This window comes from Quercus lobata, chromosome 11, assembly GCF_001633185.2.
Source record: "Quercus lobata isolate SW786 chromosome 11, ValleyOak3.0 Primary Assembly, whole genome shotgun sequence".
Classification (NCBI taxonomy): Eukaryota; Viridiplantae; Streptophyta; class Magnoliopsida; order Fagales; family Fagaceae; genus Quercus; species Quercus lobata.
This window is the reverse complement of record NC_044914.1, coordinates 7,767,705-7,782,929: the sequence shown is the minus strand read 5'-3', so window position 1 is coordinate 7,782,929 and position 15,225 is coordinate 7,767,705. Positions and strand designations below refer to the sequence as shown.

Below are 15,225 nucleotides of genomic sequence, written 5' to 3'. Positions count from 1 at the left end.
GAGGCGAGCACACAGGCCACAGGCCGTGGTGGGGGAGGTCGTGGGTCTGGAGGGGGTGGACGCAGTGGAGGTCGTGGATACAGTGGAGGTCGTGAAGGTGGTCACGAGGATGACGATGACTTGGGTAACTTCCAACTCTAATACCTTCAATTCTTACTGACTTTAACTTCTACTACTTTCAGTTGTAATTTATTTAGAGGACATATTATAGTAGCGAAGTATATATTGTTTGATAACTAGTATTTAGGGTTAATTTTCACTTCCTTCTCATAATTATGGCATTAATGAAAATTTTTCTCAATTTGCTAACGTAAGTATTTTCTTTGTAGGCCAAATACCTTTTTGTCCATATATTTTAGCATTGTTTTCAATTTGGTCCTTAAGTTTTTGAAGCTTTCATTTTGGCTATTATCGTCGTCACATTGACAGAAAATACCTACATTGCTAATAGGCTATGTAGTTTAAAAATAGTAGTTTTAGTAAGTAAAACAATGATAGGGTGCAAAATAACAAAAAGTTTAAAAGCATAGGAACTAAAATAAAAGTTGAGAAAACTTAAGGACCATATTGAAAATAATGTCAGCATAGATCAAAAAGGTGTTTTAGTTGTATATTAAAACGAGAACACTAGTTTAAACCGATGGTTAAGATCATTAGCATAACCTTCCAGCCATACTCATGTAAACAGCAAAAGAATGACATTTTATTTTATTTTTTGGGTATTTGTATAAATCATTCCTAACAAAATGATATTTTTAGCACATTTTCCACCCTTTTTTTTAACACGTGTTTCAATAAAAATATATATGAATATATCTAAAAGCAATGGGAAAAAAACAATTTGATGGTTAAACAACAAACAATAAATCAAATAATGTGAAAGAGAAGTAAGCAAAATAGGTATACAATTCAGTATCATACACACACACAAAATTCAGTATCACACACTAACGTAATAGGTGGAAACTCTCTCAAAAAAAAAAAAAAAAAAATTCAGTGTCACACACACGCACAAAAATTAAATGAATTTTACAATATTTAATAAGATATGAAGAATCATTCCCATTTGCTTTGAATCTTGTTAATGTGGTTGAATTCATAAGTTAATACCCGGCTTCCGTCCATTCGCTTTAGCACAAATCTCTCTACCAAAATATAACAACCAAATTTCCCCCACCTACCCGTTCCTCCAAATTCCTCTACTCTTTTCAAGCTCACTTGTATGTCACTCCCCCTAACCCATCCCACCCTTTCCTGCTCCCACTTCATTCTCTCAAAAACTTCCAAGCTCAATCCCACACTTCTTTCTTGTCCCTCTATACTACAACCCTTGAACCACATAATTCCATTGACCACTTTTACATCCACAACTTCCATCCTAGCAACTGAAACCACTTCTCTTGGAAGAACAACATCCACATCAACAACATTGCCTTGGCCCCCATTATTTTCACATGCAAATATTTGTTTCCACTTTTGCTCAAGCGTCAGCTCGTAATAAATTGATGTACTCATTTGGTCTTTCAATGTTCCTTCCTTAATAAACATAAAAGGAGAATACCACTTTCCCACAACCACTGATTGAGAACTCGTACATGATAGTGGGAAGTTGAATTCTGGAAGGCGAGCACGAAGGGCACTATCTAGGCCTAGTGCATTACCTAATCGAAAATCGCTAGGTGTTGAGGTATACACTTCCCACCCTTTCTTCTAAGGAACTTTGGAGGAAACCCATCCGGTGTTATAGGTTTGGCAACAAAACCACCCCCTTGACATCCTCTTTCGATCCGATGAATCTCAAATTGCTGGTGAATGTCGTTGGGATCCAAAGGTTTTGGTGTTACATCACTAACATACTTGAAGCAAAAGCAGCTTCCCATATCCTCCTCCTTAGAATTTTGATATGCTTCCCTTATAAAAGGCCAATTGAAGTTGATATAGTAACATTAATATTTTGATAAAATTAGCTTATATTGCCAATAAGCCAACACATTAGCAAAATCTTCCTTTGAAGTACATATGTCTTTGCATGATATATATATATATATATATATATATATATACTGTGGGGCCTATTAGTTCGTGGCCCTGGCCCATTTATTCGTGGGGGTCTAAAAGGCCCGAGCCGAGGAGGGTTACGGCCCAGGACCGTTAATACAATTACAGAACCGCCTTGGGACACAGCCGAGGACGAGTCAGTCCTCGACATGTCCGAAGTACCACAAAATGAAAGGACAGAAATGACATAAGAACAACTAGGGAAAAAATCTAAAGTATCTGCGCCAGTAAAAAAGGGTGTGCTGGAAAGTATGGCGACCAGGGAAAGCGCCCATACTGCCATTCATTACTCTGCTCCTGACAGAACCATACTCTTAACTGTTACAACCATCCCCAACCACTTGAGGTATGGGCTGATGGGACAAATATCTGTCCTAGAAAGTCAAACCTACACGTGGGCGCTGGAGAATGGTTGCATGCTGGTATAAAAGGAAAAATAAGCCATTAAGGGAAGGGGCTGAAAAAAATGGCCAGAAACCAGAGCCTCCCAGCCCGCCTCCAGGAGAAAGACTTCTTGGGCGAAAATGACCTATTTAGGTATGAACACCATGAGAAACCCATCGTCTGGTGACTAAGGCCTAGCCTTTCAAACCCACGCTCTACAAATGATGTTGTTTGGGCCTTTTTACGTACGAATCCAACACTGTTACGGTTCGTTACGAAGGGTGCCCCTACAATTGGCGCCGTCTGTGGGGAGGCTTGTGTCTTGGCACTGGTGGTTGGTCGAGACAATCACTCACATCATCTCCAACAGCCGGGTGGAATGTTTTAGCGTAAAGTCCCACTAGGGGCTACGTTTCTTCAATAGGGGTTACGTTTCTTCACTAGTTTCTTCACTAGGGCTGCGCTTTGTAGTGTCAACAGCATGGATAGTACTAGGGGCTTGGCCGAGGAGCCAATTCTCTTAAACCAAGGGCACACGTCATAGACGAGGGGATAATTCCCCCAACTACTTATCAAAACTAAGTTTTGGACAGAACCAAGGTATTGCATGGTCCTCAGACTCAAACCTATGGGGAAGCCAACTACTTGGATGAGAAAACTAAGTTTTGGACAGAACCAAGGTATTGCATGGTCCTCGGACTCAAACCTATGGGGAAACCAACTACTTGGATGAGAAAACTAAGTTTTGGACAGAACCAAGGTATTGCATGGTCCTCGGACTCAAACCTATGGGGAAACCAACTACTTGGATGAAAAAGCTAAGTTTTGGACAGAACCAAGGTATTGCATGGTCCTCGGACTCAAACCTATGGGGAAACCAACTACCTCAAAAGACTTTTTAAGTTACTCAAGTCTCGGACCAAATCCCAAAGAAAAGGTTAAGGCTCTGAAAGTTATCAGTGAGACGGCAAGACGCCTTACTATTCAGCAGCCAGCAGGTGTTGTTCATTTTTGGGTGCCCTCGGCGACTATTCCCGACACGGCATCGAGCACCCCGTCATCATTTCGTCTAAGTGGGGGCATACAACCCGTTTTCAGGTCGGTCTTTTTGTACACGATATCTTCAATATGTTCATGATAGTATCCCGTATCCTTATTAATTATTGTCGGCCCTGAATGTAATTTCTTAGGTCGGCATTATTACGCCAGAAGACTCTAGTGAACCTTGTCATAATACGCTTTTCTCTTTTAAGAATGTTTGCATTAGGTGTCATTTATTTAACTCGGCATACTTATGCCCACTAGCTTCAGTGGCCCAAGGCATCGGTTAGGTCATAAAAACATAAAAAGAGTACCCAGGATGGTATGTCTGCTCACGGCATAATCATTTTAGAAATACAGAAATAAAACATATAAAATAGAATAATAGTAACTTCTATTAATAAAAAGTGGTATTACCATATACAAAGATGGGCTTAAACAAGCCTATACAGAAGAACCAACCTGCGGAGCGCACCTTTTTTGGTACTTCAGTAGGGCGAGCTCTTTGATAGTGACTTCTTTCGTTTGGTAGGGCGACGAAAGGCTACTTATTCACAATTCCCACATAAAGAAAAACAACAACAACCACTACAAGACACATTGAACCATCCGAGGTCTTCTTTAAACTCGTCTCCGAAGTCCTTCCAAATTCTGCCCCAGTAGTGCCCATATTGAGAGGAGGACCTTCCTCGGAGGAAGAGGAAAAGGGGAGAAAGAAGAGAAAGAAGGAGGAGAAGAAGAGGAAGAAAGGAAAGCACCAGGATGGATCTAGTGATGGAAGAGAAGGGGAAGGAGAGGCAAAAGAAGGCATCAGTAAAGGAAGAGAGGAAGAAACAGGGATACTTCGTCCCTGAATCAGTCCTGACTCCTAACACGCTGGTGCCATATTAGATATGCTCGTGAGAGAGCAGATGGTACTTATGGTAGAGGACCCCAGTTCAGTTACATCGAAAAGGTGGCGTGACGAACTCTTGTTTCGGATTTTGGCTGAAAGGGGGATGAGGAGTACCTTAAGTCTCCGCCATCCTTGCCCTGAACGAGCCATTTCTAGCTCCATACGAACATGGTATTTTTGAGAAGGGTATGGGTCTTTCATCACTCACTCCTACTGGAAACGTATAGAGATTTAAAGTGTAACTAGTAGATAAATTAAAATCGTGAGGTGGCTAAAGGGTCTGGTTTCAGAAGGATAAAAAGAGTCTCTCTAAGAAAGAGTCATCCTCAGGCCTTCCTTCTTATATAAAGGGCAAAACGAGAAGCATTTAACCTGTCCAGATTTCCAAGAAAACCTCTAATCCGGAGTACGCCCGTTCCACTTCCCCACGCCGTAAAAAACCGTTGAATTTAAGTAGTCTCGTAAAAGTAAGTCATTAAAGGCGCGTTTCGGGTAGTCAAACGGCGGGAACGCATCACGAATGAATTCGTAAGAATGTCTTGCAGTCTGATCTGTTTTCCAGGTAGATGGAGGGATGCTAGCACTAATAAAAGACCAAGTCTTATGGGCCATAATGAAGGCTGGGCGTTATCAAAATCCTCCTCTCCTGATCACGAGGTCGGACAGCAGGATTTTGAGGGGCTATTGCGGGGCCCATTAGTTCGTGGCCCTGACCCATTTATTCGTGGGGGTCTAAAAGGCCTGAGCCGAGAAGGGTTACAGCCCAGGACCGTTAATACAAGTACAAAACTGCCTTGGGACACAGTCAAGGACGAGTCAGTCCTCGGCATGTTCGAAGTACCACAAAATGAAAGGACAGAAATGACATAAGAACAGCTAGGGAAAAAATCTAAAGTATCTGCGCCAGTAAAAAAGGGTGTGCTGGAAAGTATGGCGACCAGGGAAAGCTGCCCATACTGCCATTCATTACTCTGCTCCTGACAGAACCATACTCTCAACTGTTACAACCACCCCCAACCACTTGAGGTATGGGCTAATGGGACAAATATTTGTCCTAGAAAGTCAAACCTACACGTGGGCGCTGGAGAATGGCTGCATGCTGGTATAAAAGGAAAAATAAGCCATTAAGGGAAGGGGCTGAAAAAAATGGCCAAAAACCAGAGCCTCCCAGCCCGCCTCCAGGAGAAAGACTCCTTGGGCGAAAATGACCTATTCAGGTATGAACACCATGAGAAACCCACCGTCTGGTGACTAAGGCCTAGCTTTCCAAACCCACGCTCTACAAATGATGTTGTTTGGGCATTTTTACGTACGAACCCAACACTGTTACGGTTCGTTACAAAGGGTGCCCTTACATATACATATACACACACATACATGATAATGTTTGGCTTTTAATTCTCACAATATTTTGTCCTACAAGCTCTTCAAACTCATAATTTTACATGTCATAATTTTAATATATATATATATATATATATTCATTTAATTGAGCCCAAATTTTATTATATATTTAAACCCTCCAGTAAAATTTTGTCATATCATATCATATGCAAGCACAATCATAATATATGTATGTTAATAACTATCATAATTAGTTATGCCTACTATAATTCTTTCTTATTGAATTAAAATTTTAAAGATTCTACCATGGGATTATATTTTCTCATTCTTAATAATATGCACACCTACTTTCATGTTAATTGGATATCATGTACTATCTAATCTATAAATTCATGCTTTATGTATAATTCTAAAATATAAAAAACTTAAAATCTAAATAATTTATAGATATTTTTGGTTTATATGTTCTCATTATTCTTAATATGCACAGCAAATCTTGTGTTAATTTGAATGTCATGTACTAGTTGATCCATAAACTCATGCTTTATGTATAAAATTTAATTATTTAGTGTATTAAAAGGGGCAATTAAGGTACAAGGCCAATGAGCTCAAACGATTTAAAGCAGGGTGCAACATGCAAATTTCATATCACTATTTATTTTTTAATTACAAAATAGTTTCTAGAAGAAAACTACAAATATTAAAGCGAGACAGAACAGTACTATGAAAATATTATCTCTTCTAAAATTAATAATTAAATTACTAATACTGGAAATTGAATTCAACTCGATATAATATATATATATATATATATATATATATACGCATACCCTTTATGGCTTCCACGTCTCTTTATGACATAGTACCGATTGGAAGACAACGGCTGATTAAGAACTGGGATTAAGCTTGCGTAAAAATAAGAAACGCGTCGGTTCTGGCCAGTGCCTGATGAATAGCGAAGCGTTAGGTTCTTGGTCTGAGGCAAGTCCTTGAGCTCATTACTCTTACACAATCCAAAACAAGTATACTGCTGCTCGGCTTCTTCATCTTCGATGACCAAAATACCAGAATTTGGACCTTCAGGGGGTGGCCATGAGAGTGCCGAAGGATTCTTTTGGAACATAGAAAGAGGCCTTGTCACATACATTTTTTCTTTTCCAAAGATTATTTCCTGCTCTTTGACTTGAACACCATATGCTATATGAACTTTCATGTATTTATACGTGGAAAAGGAAACAACGTGTCAGACAAGCCATATTACTTTAGTTTTCTTTTATTTAAAACTAAACACAAACATTCTTGTACACTAGAGCAACATCAAAATCGTTTATAATGATCCAAGCTTTAACCAGAATTTCTTTAACCAGAGCCTTAGGGACGGATTTTTTTGACAAGATTTTACCAATAAGGAGCCGTTTAGATGATTCTTTGGATGAGGGAAGCACCTCTAAATTAACTTTACCTTTTAACCAACAAAATTTTTTGGCTTGATTTGTAATGGTTTCAACATCAATCTCATCCATGGCCACAGCCACGGATAGCAAAAAGACCCAAAACCTAGACATGGCAAAACGGGTCAGACCCGTTTTGACCCGACCCGTTTTGACCTGCAACCCGTTTGACCCGTAACCCGATTGACCCGTTTAAAAATGACCCGTTTGGACCCGTGACCCGTTTTGACCCGCGACCCGATTAACCCGACCCGAACCCGAACCCGAACCCGACCCGCACGTTTTGCCACGTTTACCAATGTTGAGTAGATTTAGATTGAGGTGTAATTTTTATGAAATATTTACTTATTCTTTTTTACTTAATATGTTATGTACTCCATTATAGTTTGTTATTTTTTACTTGCCACCTTTATTTACTCTTTCTACTTTAAATAGATTGAAGATTATACCAAGATTAGTTTCTAGAAAGCTGGAATAGGAGTTGCACCAAATTTGGGTATCAATTCAAGTGTTTAGTGGTAATTGGTAACAATATCACTAGTGAGAATCTAATCACAATTAAAGAACTCATAAATAATTGACAGATTGCATCTATTTCCAAAAAAAAAAAAAAAAAAATTGTTTGAAAAATACGGGTCAACTCGACCCGACTCACGACCCGACTCAACCCGACTCACGACCCGACTCAACCCGACTCACGACCCGTTTGACCCGCAACCCGATTGACCCGTTTTAAAAATGACCCGTTAAACCCGCAAACCCGATTGACCCGACCCGACCCGCCCGTTTTGCCACGTCTACCAAAACCAAGTACCAAATACACTACAGTATGAGAAGGATAAGATATGAGGAAAGAACTCACCCAGGGACGGAACCAGGATTCATACTTGGAGGGCCAAAGCTTAAAACCAAATTTTTTTTTATGAAAATAAAAACTAACATCTATTTCATATTCAACAAAATACTACATACAAAATAAGTATTTCTTAAATATTTTATTCTATAAAACACATCAACAAAGTATAACATACAAAATAAGTGTTTCTTATTTTGTGCGCAATTTTTGTTTAGTCCATATTTATTTTTTTATTTTGTTTTTGTAGTTAAAGGGGCATGAATTTTATTTATTTATTTTTTTTTTTGTAGGTCAATATCTAAATATTTTAGAGGAGCTAGGAGAGACAAATATATAAATATATATACACATATAAGAGCAAATCATAATTTTTTTATACTAATTTTTCTTTTCTTTTTTAATTTTGGGAGAGGGGGGGGCGGCAATGCCCCCCTCTGCCATAGTGTAGTTTCGTCCCTGAACTCACCAGTGAAAGGGAAAAGATGAGAGAAATCGAGATCCACCTGATTGCGTCACTAGAATGAGGAAAAGAAGAAAGTAAGAGAGAACCACTTTCAGCTTCACAGGTAAGATACTAGTCTCGCTAGGAGAGAGAGCTTCACACGGAAGACTCGAGGCATAAAGTCCACTATGTAGTAGTCAATTTTTAAGAGAGAAAAACTTATGGGTTGATCTAAGCAGCTTTTAATTAATCCAGGTAGTTTTAATTTGATCCAATATTGACCTTAATCTATGAAGGTCAGACCCAACTTCACCTTCACGCTTGAATACTTTTATCCTGCCGGACCTGCAGTCTCTTCCTGTATCTTATTCTAATGTCTGTCGTTTGGGTTGCTAGCTAATATGGCAGCTCACTCCCTAACTAAGTGATTTCTAACTTGTAATTTTTTTTGGTCCTTTTTGATTAGGGTAGCTGCTTCTGTAATTAGGAAGGAAAGGCTAAACTAGCCTTTGTTTGTTTTTTGTTTCTTTGTTCAATAAAATTTCCTTTCTATCAAAAAAAAAAAAAGTTTTTCTCTTAAACTTTAAGATAAATTAATGGATTAATCCATTAATATATAAAAATAGATTAAAAAAAGATCAAATATAATTCTAAATAATGGCATCCAGCTGGAGGAGTCTGCTAAAGGCCAAAATACAGAGTGTACTATCAAGAGACAAAGAAATAGAGGAGCAATTTATTCGAAGATGACAATTGACAAGAGATAGATTAGAGCAGAAAGTGCCCCCATGCACGGTGTACTATCAAGTGACAACGAAGTAAAGGAGCAATTTCTTGGAAGATGAACAAGAGATAGAGCCAAAAGTGTCACATGCAGATGCATGTGAAGTAACAAGGAAGACTGCTACATGTTGATGGACCAAAGCCTGTCAAGTTGTTTACCTCCATGCAGCAAAAATAACCAAATACCATGTTGCTTAGAACTTGATTTTGTGAAACTCGAGTATTAAAGCATGGTACTTCGCTACAAATTTTCAAAATAGTGTTAATTTCACATAAATTTTACCAAAATGTGGTATTTGGCTATTTTTGACGCAAAAAAAGATAAGAGCATACTATTGGAGTACTCGAGTACTCAAACAATGGTATTTTAAGCTCGAGCACCATGTTTTAGTATTCGAGTTTCACAAAATCGAGTTTTAAAGTTTTAAATAGGTGAGTCACTTGAAATAAGAGGAAACGTTTTAAAGGTACTCGAGCTTTTAAGCTCGAGTACCTTGTTTTTCTTTTTTAAGCTACTCAAATATTCTAATTTGCTTCCTCGATTTTCCTTTTCTTTTGTTTTTTTTGCAGCGCAGGATTTAACAAAGGGTTTGCATTTGTTAACTTCTCTAACCCACAAGCAGTGTGGGAGTTTTACACTGCCACTGATGAGCAAGGTTGGGATCATTTTAAATCACACAAGAAGCGTCGGATAGCCCTAGCTAGAATCCAGATATAGACCTAATTATTATTTGTGTAAAAACTCAAAACTTTTTTAGTGTACCCCCACACTACCATCATTTAGCTCTGTTGGATTTGGTGGCTCTGATTTGACAAAGTTCTATCTAAGCTTGTCATTTCTCATTATGGGTTAATTAGTTAGCTAGTTTTTTACTTTAAAAAAGTTGAACTCTTCGGTCTGGTTCTTTTTCTTCTATTTTAGCCAAGTTTTGTAACTTCTAGTTAGTGCTTAGGTAAATGTGCTACTATGGTGTAAGCAAGGAAAGGAAGGGGGTGGAACTTGGCACCTTTACCTAAAAGACCATGAAAGGACAGGTGATGGGATCCACCCTCTCCAGATGGATGGTTGTGATCATCTAGTGAACTGGCCAATTCCCATCCTCTTCCCATCCTCTTCTTTTCTTACCATTTTCCTTATTTTGTAATCTCAAATTCCAAAATTGTAATCTCTTATTACAAAAGATCAACAAGTGCATTGATTCTCAAAGAAGAAATTCAAGTTTTCACATTGCCAAGTAAGACTGTTCTGGAAATAATTTGTGCTTCATCTTATTATTGTTTTCATCAATATTGTTATGACTATGACTATCAATTTCTGCTTCATAACTCAAACCTGATCCTCCACCTTGTAAAGAAGGAAAAGTGTTTTTCTGTTATTTACATTTTTACCCCTGTATGGGAACAAAATTGTCGTTCTCAAAGGTGTAATCTAAGAACTAAATCATCTTTATACATGCAGGCAACAGATCATTTTTTGCTATTCCACTACAGTTGTACTTGTGGTAATGAAAGCACGCAATGCTCATTTGATCATTTACAAACTAGATACTTCTAACCAATTATGTTTACAAACTTTACAATTACTTTTCATTAGAAAATGAAGACAATTTATTAAAAAAAAAAAAAAAAGAGAAAGAAGAAGAAAACGATGGCTGTTAAGTCTTTAACGCATCACAAGCACAATTCTTCTATAGTTTCACTCTTCCATCAATAATAGTTGTTAGTTTTTTGACGCATCACCAGTTCTTCTATAGTTTATGAATGGTTTTCAATTTATTTTTGACTTATCATCAGAGCACGATGGCAGAGGAAATCGTAAGCAGGGTGATTTCATTTGCTACTGAGCTGATCGGCAATGCTCGGAGCTGCAAGGAGGAGCTGAGAGGGCTTGGTGAATCATTAACCATGATTCGAGCTGTTTTGACTGATGCCGAGAGAAGACAAGTGAGAGATGAGTCTGTGAAGCTTTGGCTCCAAAAGCTTGAAGATGTTGCTTATGAAGCTGACGATGTGCTGGACGAGTTTATGTACGAGAATCTCCGGCAAAAGATAGAGGTCGAAAATGAAAGGAAGAGAAAGGTAAACTTCCTCGACCCATTTATTTTCAGTCTCTCCATGGCGAAAAAAATTAAGGCTGTTCAGGAAAAACTAGCAAAAGTAAATGGGTTGGCAAATGGGTTTGGACTTGCTAGAATATTGTCAGTAGATTCAAATGTTGAGATTGTTCCAACTAGAGAGACAGACTCCTTTCTTGATCATTCAGAAGTTGTAGGAAGGAAAAGTGAAGTTTCAAAAATAGTGAGCTTGCTGACTAGTGCAACCAATCAACAACTCTCCGTCATTCCTATAGTCGGCATGGCTGGTTTGGGAAAGACAACTTTTGCAAAACTAGTGTACAATCATGAGCTAGTAAAAAAACATTTTGATAAGACAATGTGGGTATGTGTCTCTGATGATTTTAATGACAAAAATATTTTAAGAGGGATTCTTGAATCCCTTACCAATAACTCAAGTCTTTCAGTAAGTAAGAATACAGTACTTCAAAACCTTCAAAAAGAGTTGCAGGGGAAAAAATATCTTCTAATTCTTGATGATGTATGGAATGAAGTTCTACTAAAATGGGATACATTAAGGGATTGGTTGTTAGGAATTATGTCAAATACTGGAAACAGTATTATTGTTACAACCCGTAGTGACAAAGTGGCAGAAATCATGGAGACACATCCCCGGCATCACTTAGAAAGACTACCTGAGGCAGAATGCTGGTCCATAATCAAGAAAAAAGTATCTTCAACTCCATTAACTCCAGATTTGGAGGCTATCGGATATGATATTGCCAAAAAATGTGGAGGGGTCCCATTAGCAGCAAAAGTCCTAGGAGGGACAATGGCTCGTAAAAAAGTCAAAAATGAATGGTTAGCAATTCAAAACAATGAAATTTGGAATTACCCACATGTTAGCCATGAAATGTTACCAATATTAAAATTGAGCTTTGATCATCTGCAATCACCATCTCTTAAAAAATGCTTTGCATATTGTTCAATTTTTCCTAAAGATTACATGATTGCAAAGGAAGAGTTAATTCAGTTTTGGATGGCTGAAGGGTTCCTTCAACCATCTCAAGGAAGTTGTGTGGTAATGGAGGATATTGGTAACATGTATTTTGATATCTTGTTGGCAAATTCCTTATTTCAAGATGAGAAAAAGGATGAGTTTGATAATATTATCATTTGCAAGATGCATGATTTGGTACATGATCTTGCACTCTCAGTTTCAAAATCTGAGACCTTATTTTTGAATAAGGATTTGGAGGGTGACATCAGTTACACACGATATTTATTTATCGAATCTGATGGTAAAATTATACCAAGAATTCCATCTTCAAAAGATGATGTTAGGAGATTGCGCACATTTGTTTCAAAAAATGTTGTGCTTGGCAACACGTTATTAAATTTTAATTGCTTACGTGTTCTAAAATTAAATGGAAACTCTATAAAAGAATTGCCAAGTTCAGTTGGCCTTTTAATACATTTGAGGCTTCTCAGCGTCGCAAGTTTATCCATCAGAGCATTACCAAAGTCCATCACCAAACTCTACAATTTGCAAACTTTAAGAATCGAAGGTTGCCAAAATGTCAGAGAGCCTCCTGAAGATCTAAAACAATTGATAAACTTAAGGCATATTTATATCCCTTATGGCTTTTATGAAAAACTTAAGGATATAGGGCAATTGACGTGTCTGCAAACATTGCCATGTTTTATTGTGGGTCAAGATGCAGGTCATCGGATCGAGGAATTGGGATGCTTAAATCAACTTAGAGGAAAATTAAACCTCTGGAATCTAGGGCATGTGAGAGATAGAGAAGAAGCCCGAAAAGCAAATTTAGAAGAAAAGGCCAAAATATACAAGTTGAGATTTTACTGGACGAGACGGGGATCGGAAAGAGAAGGCAACCACGAGAATGATGAAGAGGTGTTGGAAGGTCTCAAGCCTCACCGACATTTGAAGAGCTTAGCAATTGATGGCTTTGGAGGAAAGAAATTCCCATCATGGATGTCTCTGCTATTTGGCAATTTGATTGAGATCGAATTTGGCAATTGCAGAAAATGTGAGGTTCTTCCCACTCTTGGGCTTCTACCCCATCTTACGGTTCTTACAATAAAAGGTATGGATGGTGTAAGACGTATAGGAACTGAGTTTTACAGTAACTATAATAATGGAAGTGATGGCACTATATTGTTCCCAGCTTTGAGAAAACTTGATTTGAGTAGAATGCCCAATCTAGAGGAATGGACGGATGTGATGGAGCCAGCAACAACAACAGGCCTAATGGTGTTTCCTTGCCTTGAGGAGTTGAGCATTCAATTTTGTAACCAACTGAAAAGTGCTCCATGTCTTTTTTCGAGTCTAAAGAAATTACTCATTAGGGACATGTGTAGCACGACATTTGAAAACATTATCAGCAAGCTTACCACACTCACGTCCCTCGAGGTTTGGAATATTTCAGGACTTGCTTGTCTGCCAGAGAAGTTATTGCAAAAAAATGGGAGTCTCATGTCTCTGACGGTAGCGGGATGGGCCGATTTGGTGTCCATCGTGTCACATGAGGATGTATGGGCCTTCTGCACCTCTCTTCGATCGCTTAAAATAAAAGTCTGTTGGAAATTACAAATACAAGGTGTCCCATCCCATCTTCAACGCTTGGAGATATCTGGGTGTGTTATTCTACCTACTGGGCTACAATCATGCACGTCTCTTACCCTACTAGAGATTCAGCGTTGTGATAAATTGAAATCAATTCCAAATCTAGGACAATTGCGTTCTCTTACTCAATTAAAAATTAGGTATTGCGATAATCTGATATCAATACCTGATTTAAGAGGATTGGATTCTCTTATCGAATTACAAATTTGTCATTGTCCTAAATTGACGAGTCTCCCAGAGGGTTTAGAATCTCTCACCCGCTTGAAGACTTTGGCGATTGGCAAGTTTTGTGAGGAGCTGGATGATTTCCCGAGTCTCGTTTCTATCGAACACTTGCACGCATCCCTGCAACATTTAGAATTGAGAGGGTGGCCCAAACTTAAGTCCATACCGGACAATATTCAAGTCTTGACTGCCCTTGAAAGTCTCTTCATATCTCACTTTGAAGGCATGGAAACTTTGCCTGAGTGGTTGACCAAGCTCTCTTCTCTTCAAATTCTGGAAATCTTTCGTTGCTCCAAGTTAAAGGAAAGTTGTGCAATTGGTGGAAAAGAGCAGTACAAAATTGGAGTACTTGAGTACTCAAACAATGGTATTTTAAGTTCGAGTACCACGTTTTAGTACTCGAGTTTCACAAAATCAAGTTTTAAATAGGTGAGTCACTTGAAATAAGAGCTAACATTTTAAAGGTACTCGAGCTTAAAAAACTTGAGTACCTTGTTTTTCTTTTTTAAGGTACTCAAATATTGTAATTAGCTTCCCTGATTTTCTTTTTCTTTTGTTTTTTTGCAGCACAGGATTTAACAAAGGGTATGCATTTGTTAACTTCACTAACCCACAAGCAGTGTGGGAGTTTTACACTGCCACTGATGAGTAGGGTTGGGATCATTTTAATTCACACAAGAAGCGTCGGATAGCCCTAGCTAGAATCCAGGTATAGACCTAATTATTATTTGTGTAAAAACTCAAAACTTTTTTAGTGTACCCCCACACTACCATCATTATTTTATCTTCTCAAAGCATGGTGAGAAAATGTACCGGCATGGAGTTGTACTGAGCGGCACTTGGGACTATCCAAATCTAGCTCTATTGGATTTGGTGGCTCTGATTTGACAAAGTTCTATCTAAGCTTGTCATTTCTTATTATGGGTTAACTAGTTAGCTAGATTTTTACTTTAAAAAAGTTGAACTCTTCGGTCTAGTTCTTTTTCTTCTATTTCAGCCAAGTGTTGTAACTTCTAGTTAGTACTTAGGTAACTGTGCTACT

The 15,225-nt window shown here is 38.2% G+C and overlaps 2 protein-coding genes across 2 annotated transcripts; one reads left to right on the top strand and one right to left on the bottom strand.

Moving 5' to 3' along the window:
- Positions 1-882: 882 nt before the first annotated feature.
- On the bottom strand, positions 883-6,986 carry LOC115966340. Its single transcript, XM_031085588.1, has 3 exons — positions 6,553-6,986; positions 1,845-1,911; positions 883-1,710 (listed from the first exon to the last, which is right to left on the bottom strand). The coding sequence occupies exons 1-3, from the start codon at positions 6,933-6,935 to the stop codon at positions 1,057-1,059; spliced, it is 1,104 nt and encodes a 367-aa protein (XP_030941448.1). The 5' UTR covers positions 6,936-6,986; the 3' UTR covers positions 883-1,056.
- A 3,316-nt stretch (positions 6,987-10,302) lies between these two features.
- LOC115966339 (putative disease resistance protein RGA1) lies at positions 10,303-14,835 on the top strand. Its single transcript, XM_031085587.1, has 4 exons — positions 10,303-10,489; positions 10,714-10,756; positions 11,049-14,550; positions 14,756-14,835. Exons 3-4 carry the CDS (start codon positions 11,055-11,057, stop codon positions 14,833-14,835), a joined length of 3,576 nt encoding a protein of 1,191 aa, XP_030941447.1. The 5' UTR covers positions 10,303-10,489; positions 10,714-10,756; positions 11,049-11,054.
- Positions 14,836-15,225: the final 390 nt, after the last annotated feature.

Excerpts from the sequence above, each read along its gene's own strand:
- LOC115966340 (XM_031085588.1), bottom strand. The coding sequence starts at position 6,935 with ATGAAAGTTCATATAGCATATGGTGTTCAAGTCAAAGAGCAGGAAATA. Across the intron at positions 1,912-6,552 it reads AGACGTGGAAGCCATAAAGG|GGAAGCATATCAAAATTCTA; the intron begins GTATGCGTATAT and ends GCCTTTTATAAG. Across the intron at positions 1,711-1,844 it reads GCTTCAAGTATGTTAGTGAT|AAGAAAGGGTGGGAAGTGTA; the intron begins GTAACACCAAAA and ends AAAGTTCCTTAG.
- LOC115966339 (XM_031085587.1), top strand. The coding sequence starts at position 11,055 with ATGGCAGAGGAAATCGTAAGCAGGGTGATTTCATTTGCTACTGAGCTG. Across the intron at positions 14,551-14,755 it reads ACTTGAGTACTCAAACAATG|GATTTAACAAAGGGTATGCA; the intron begins GTATTTTAAGTT and ends TTTGCAGCACAG.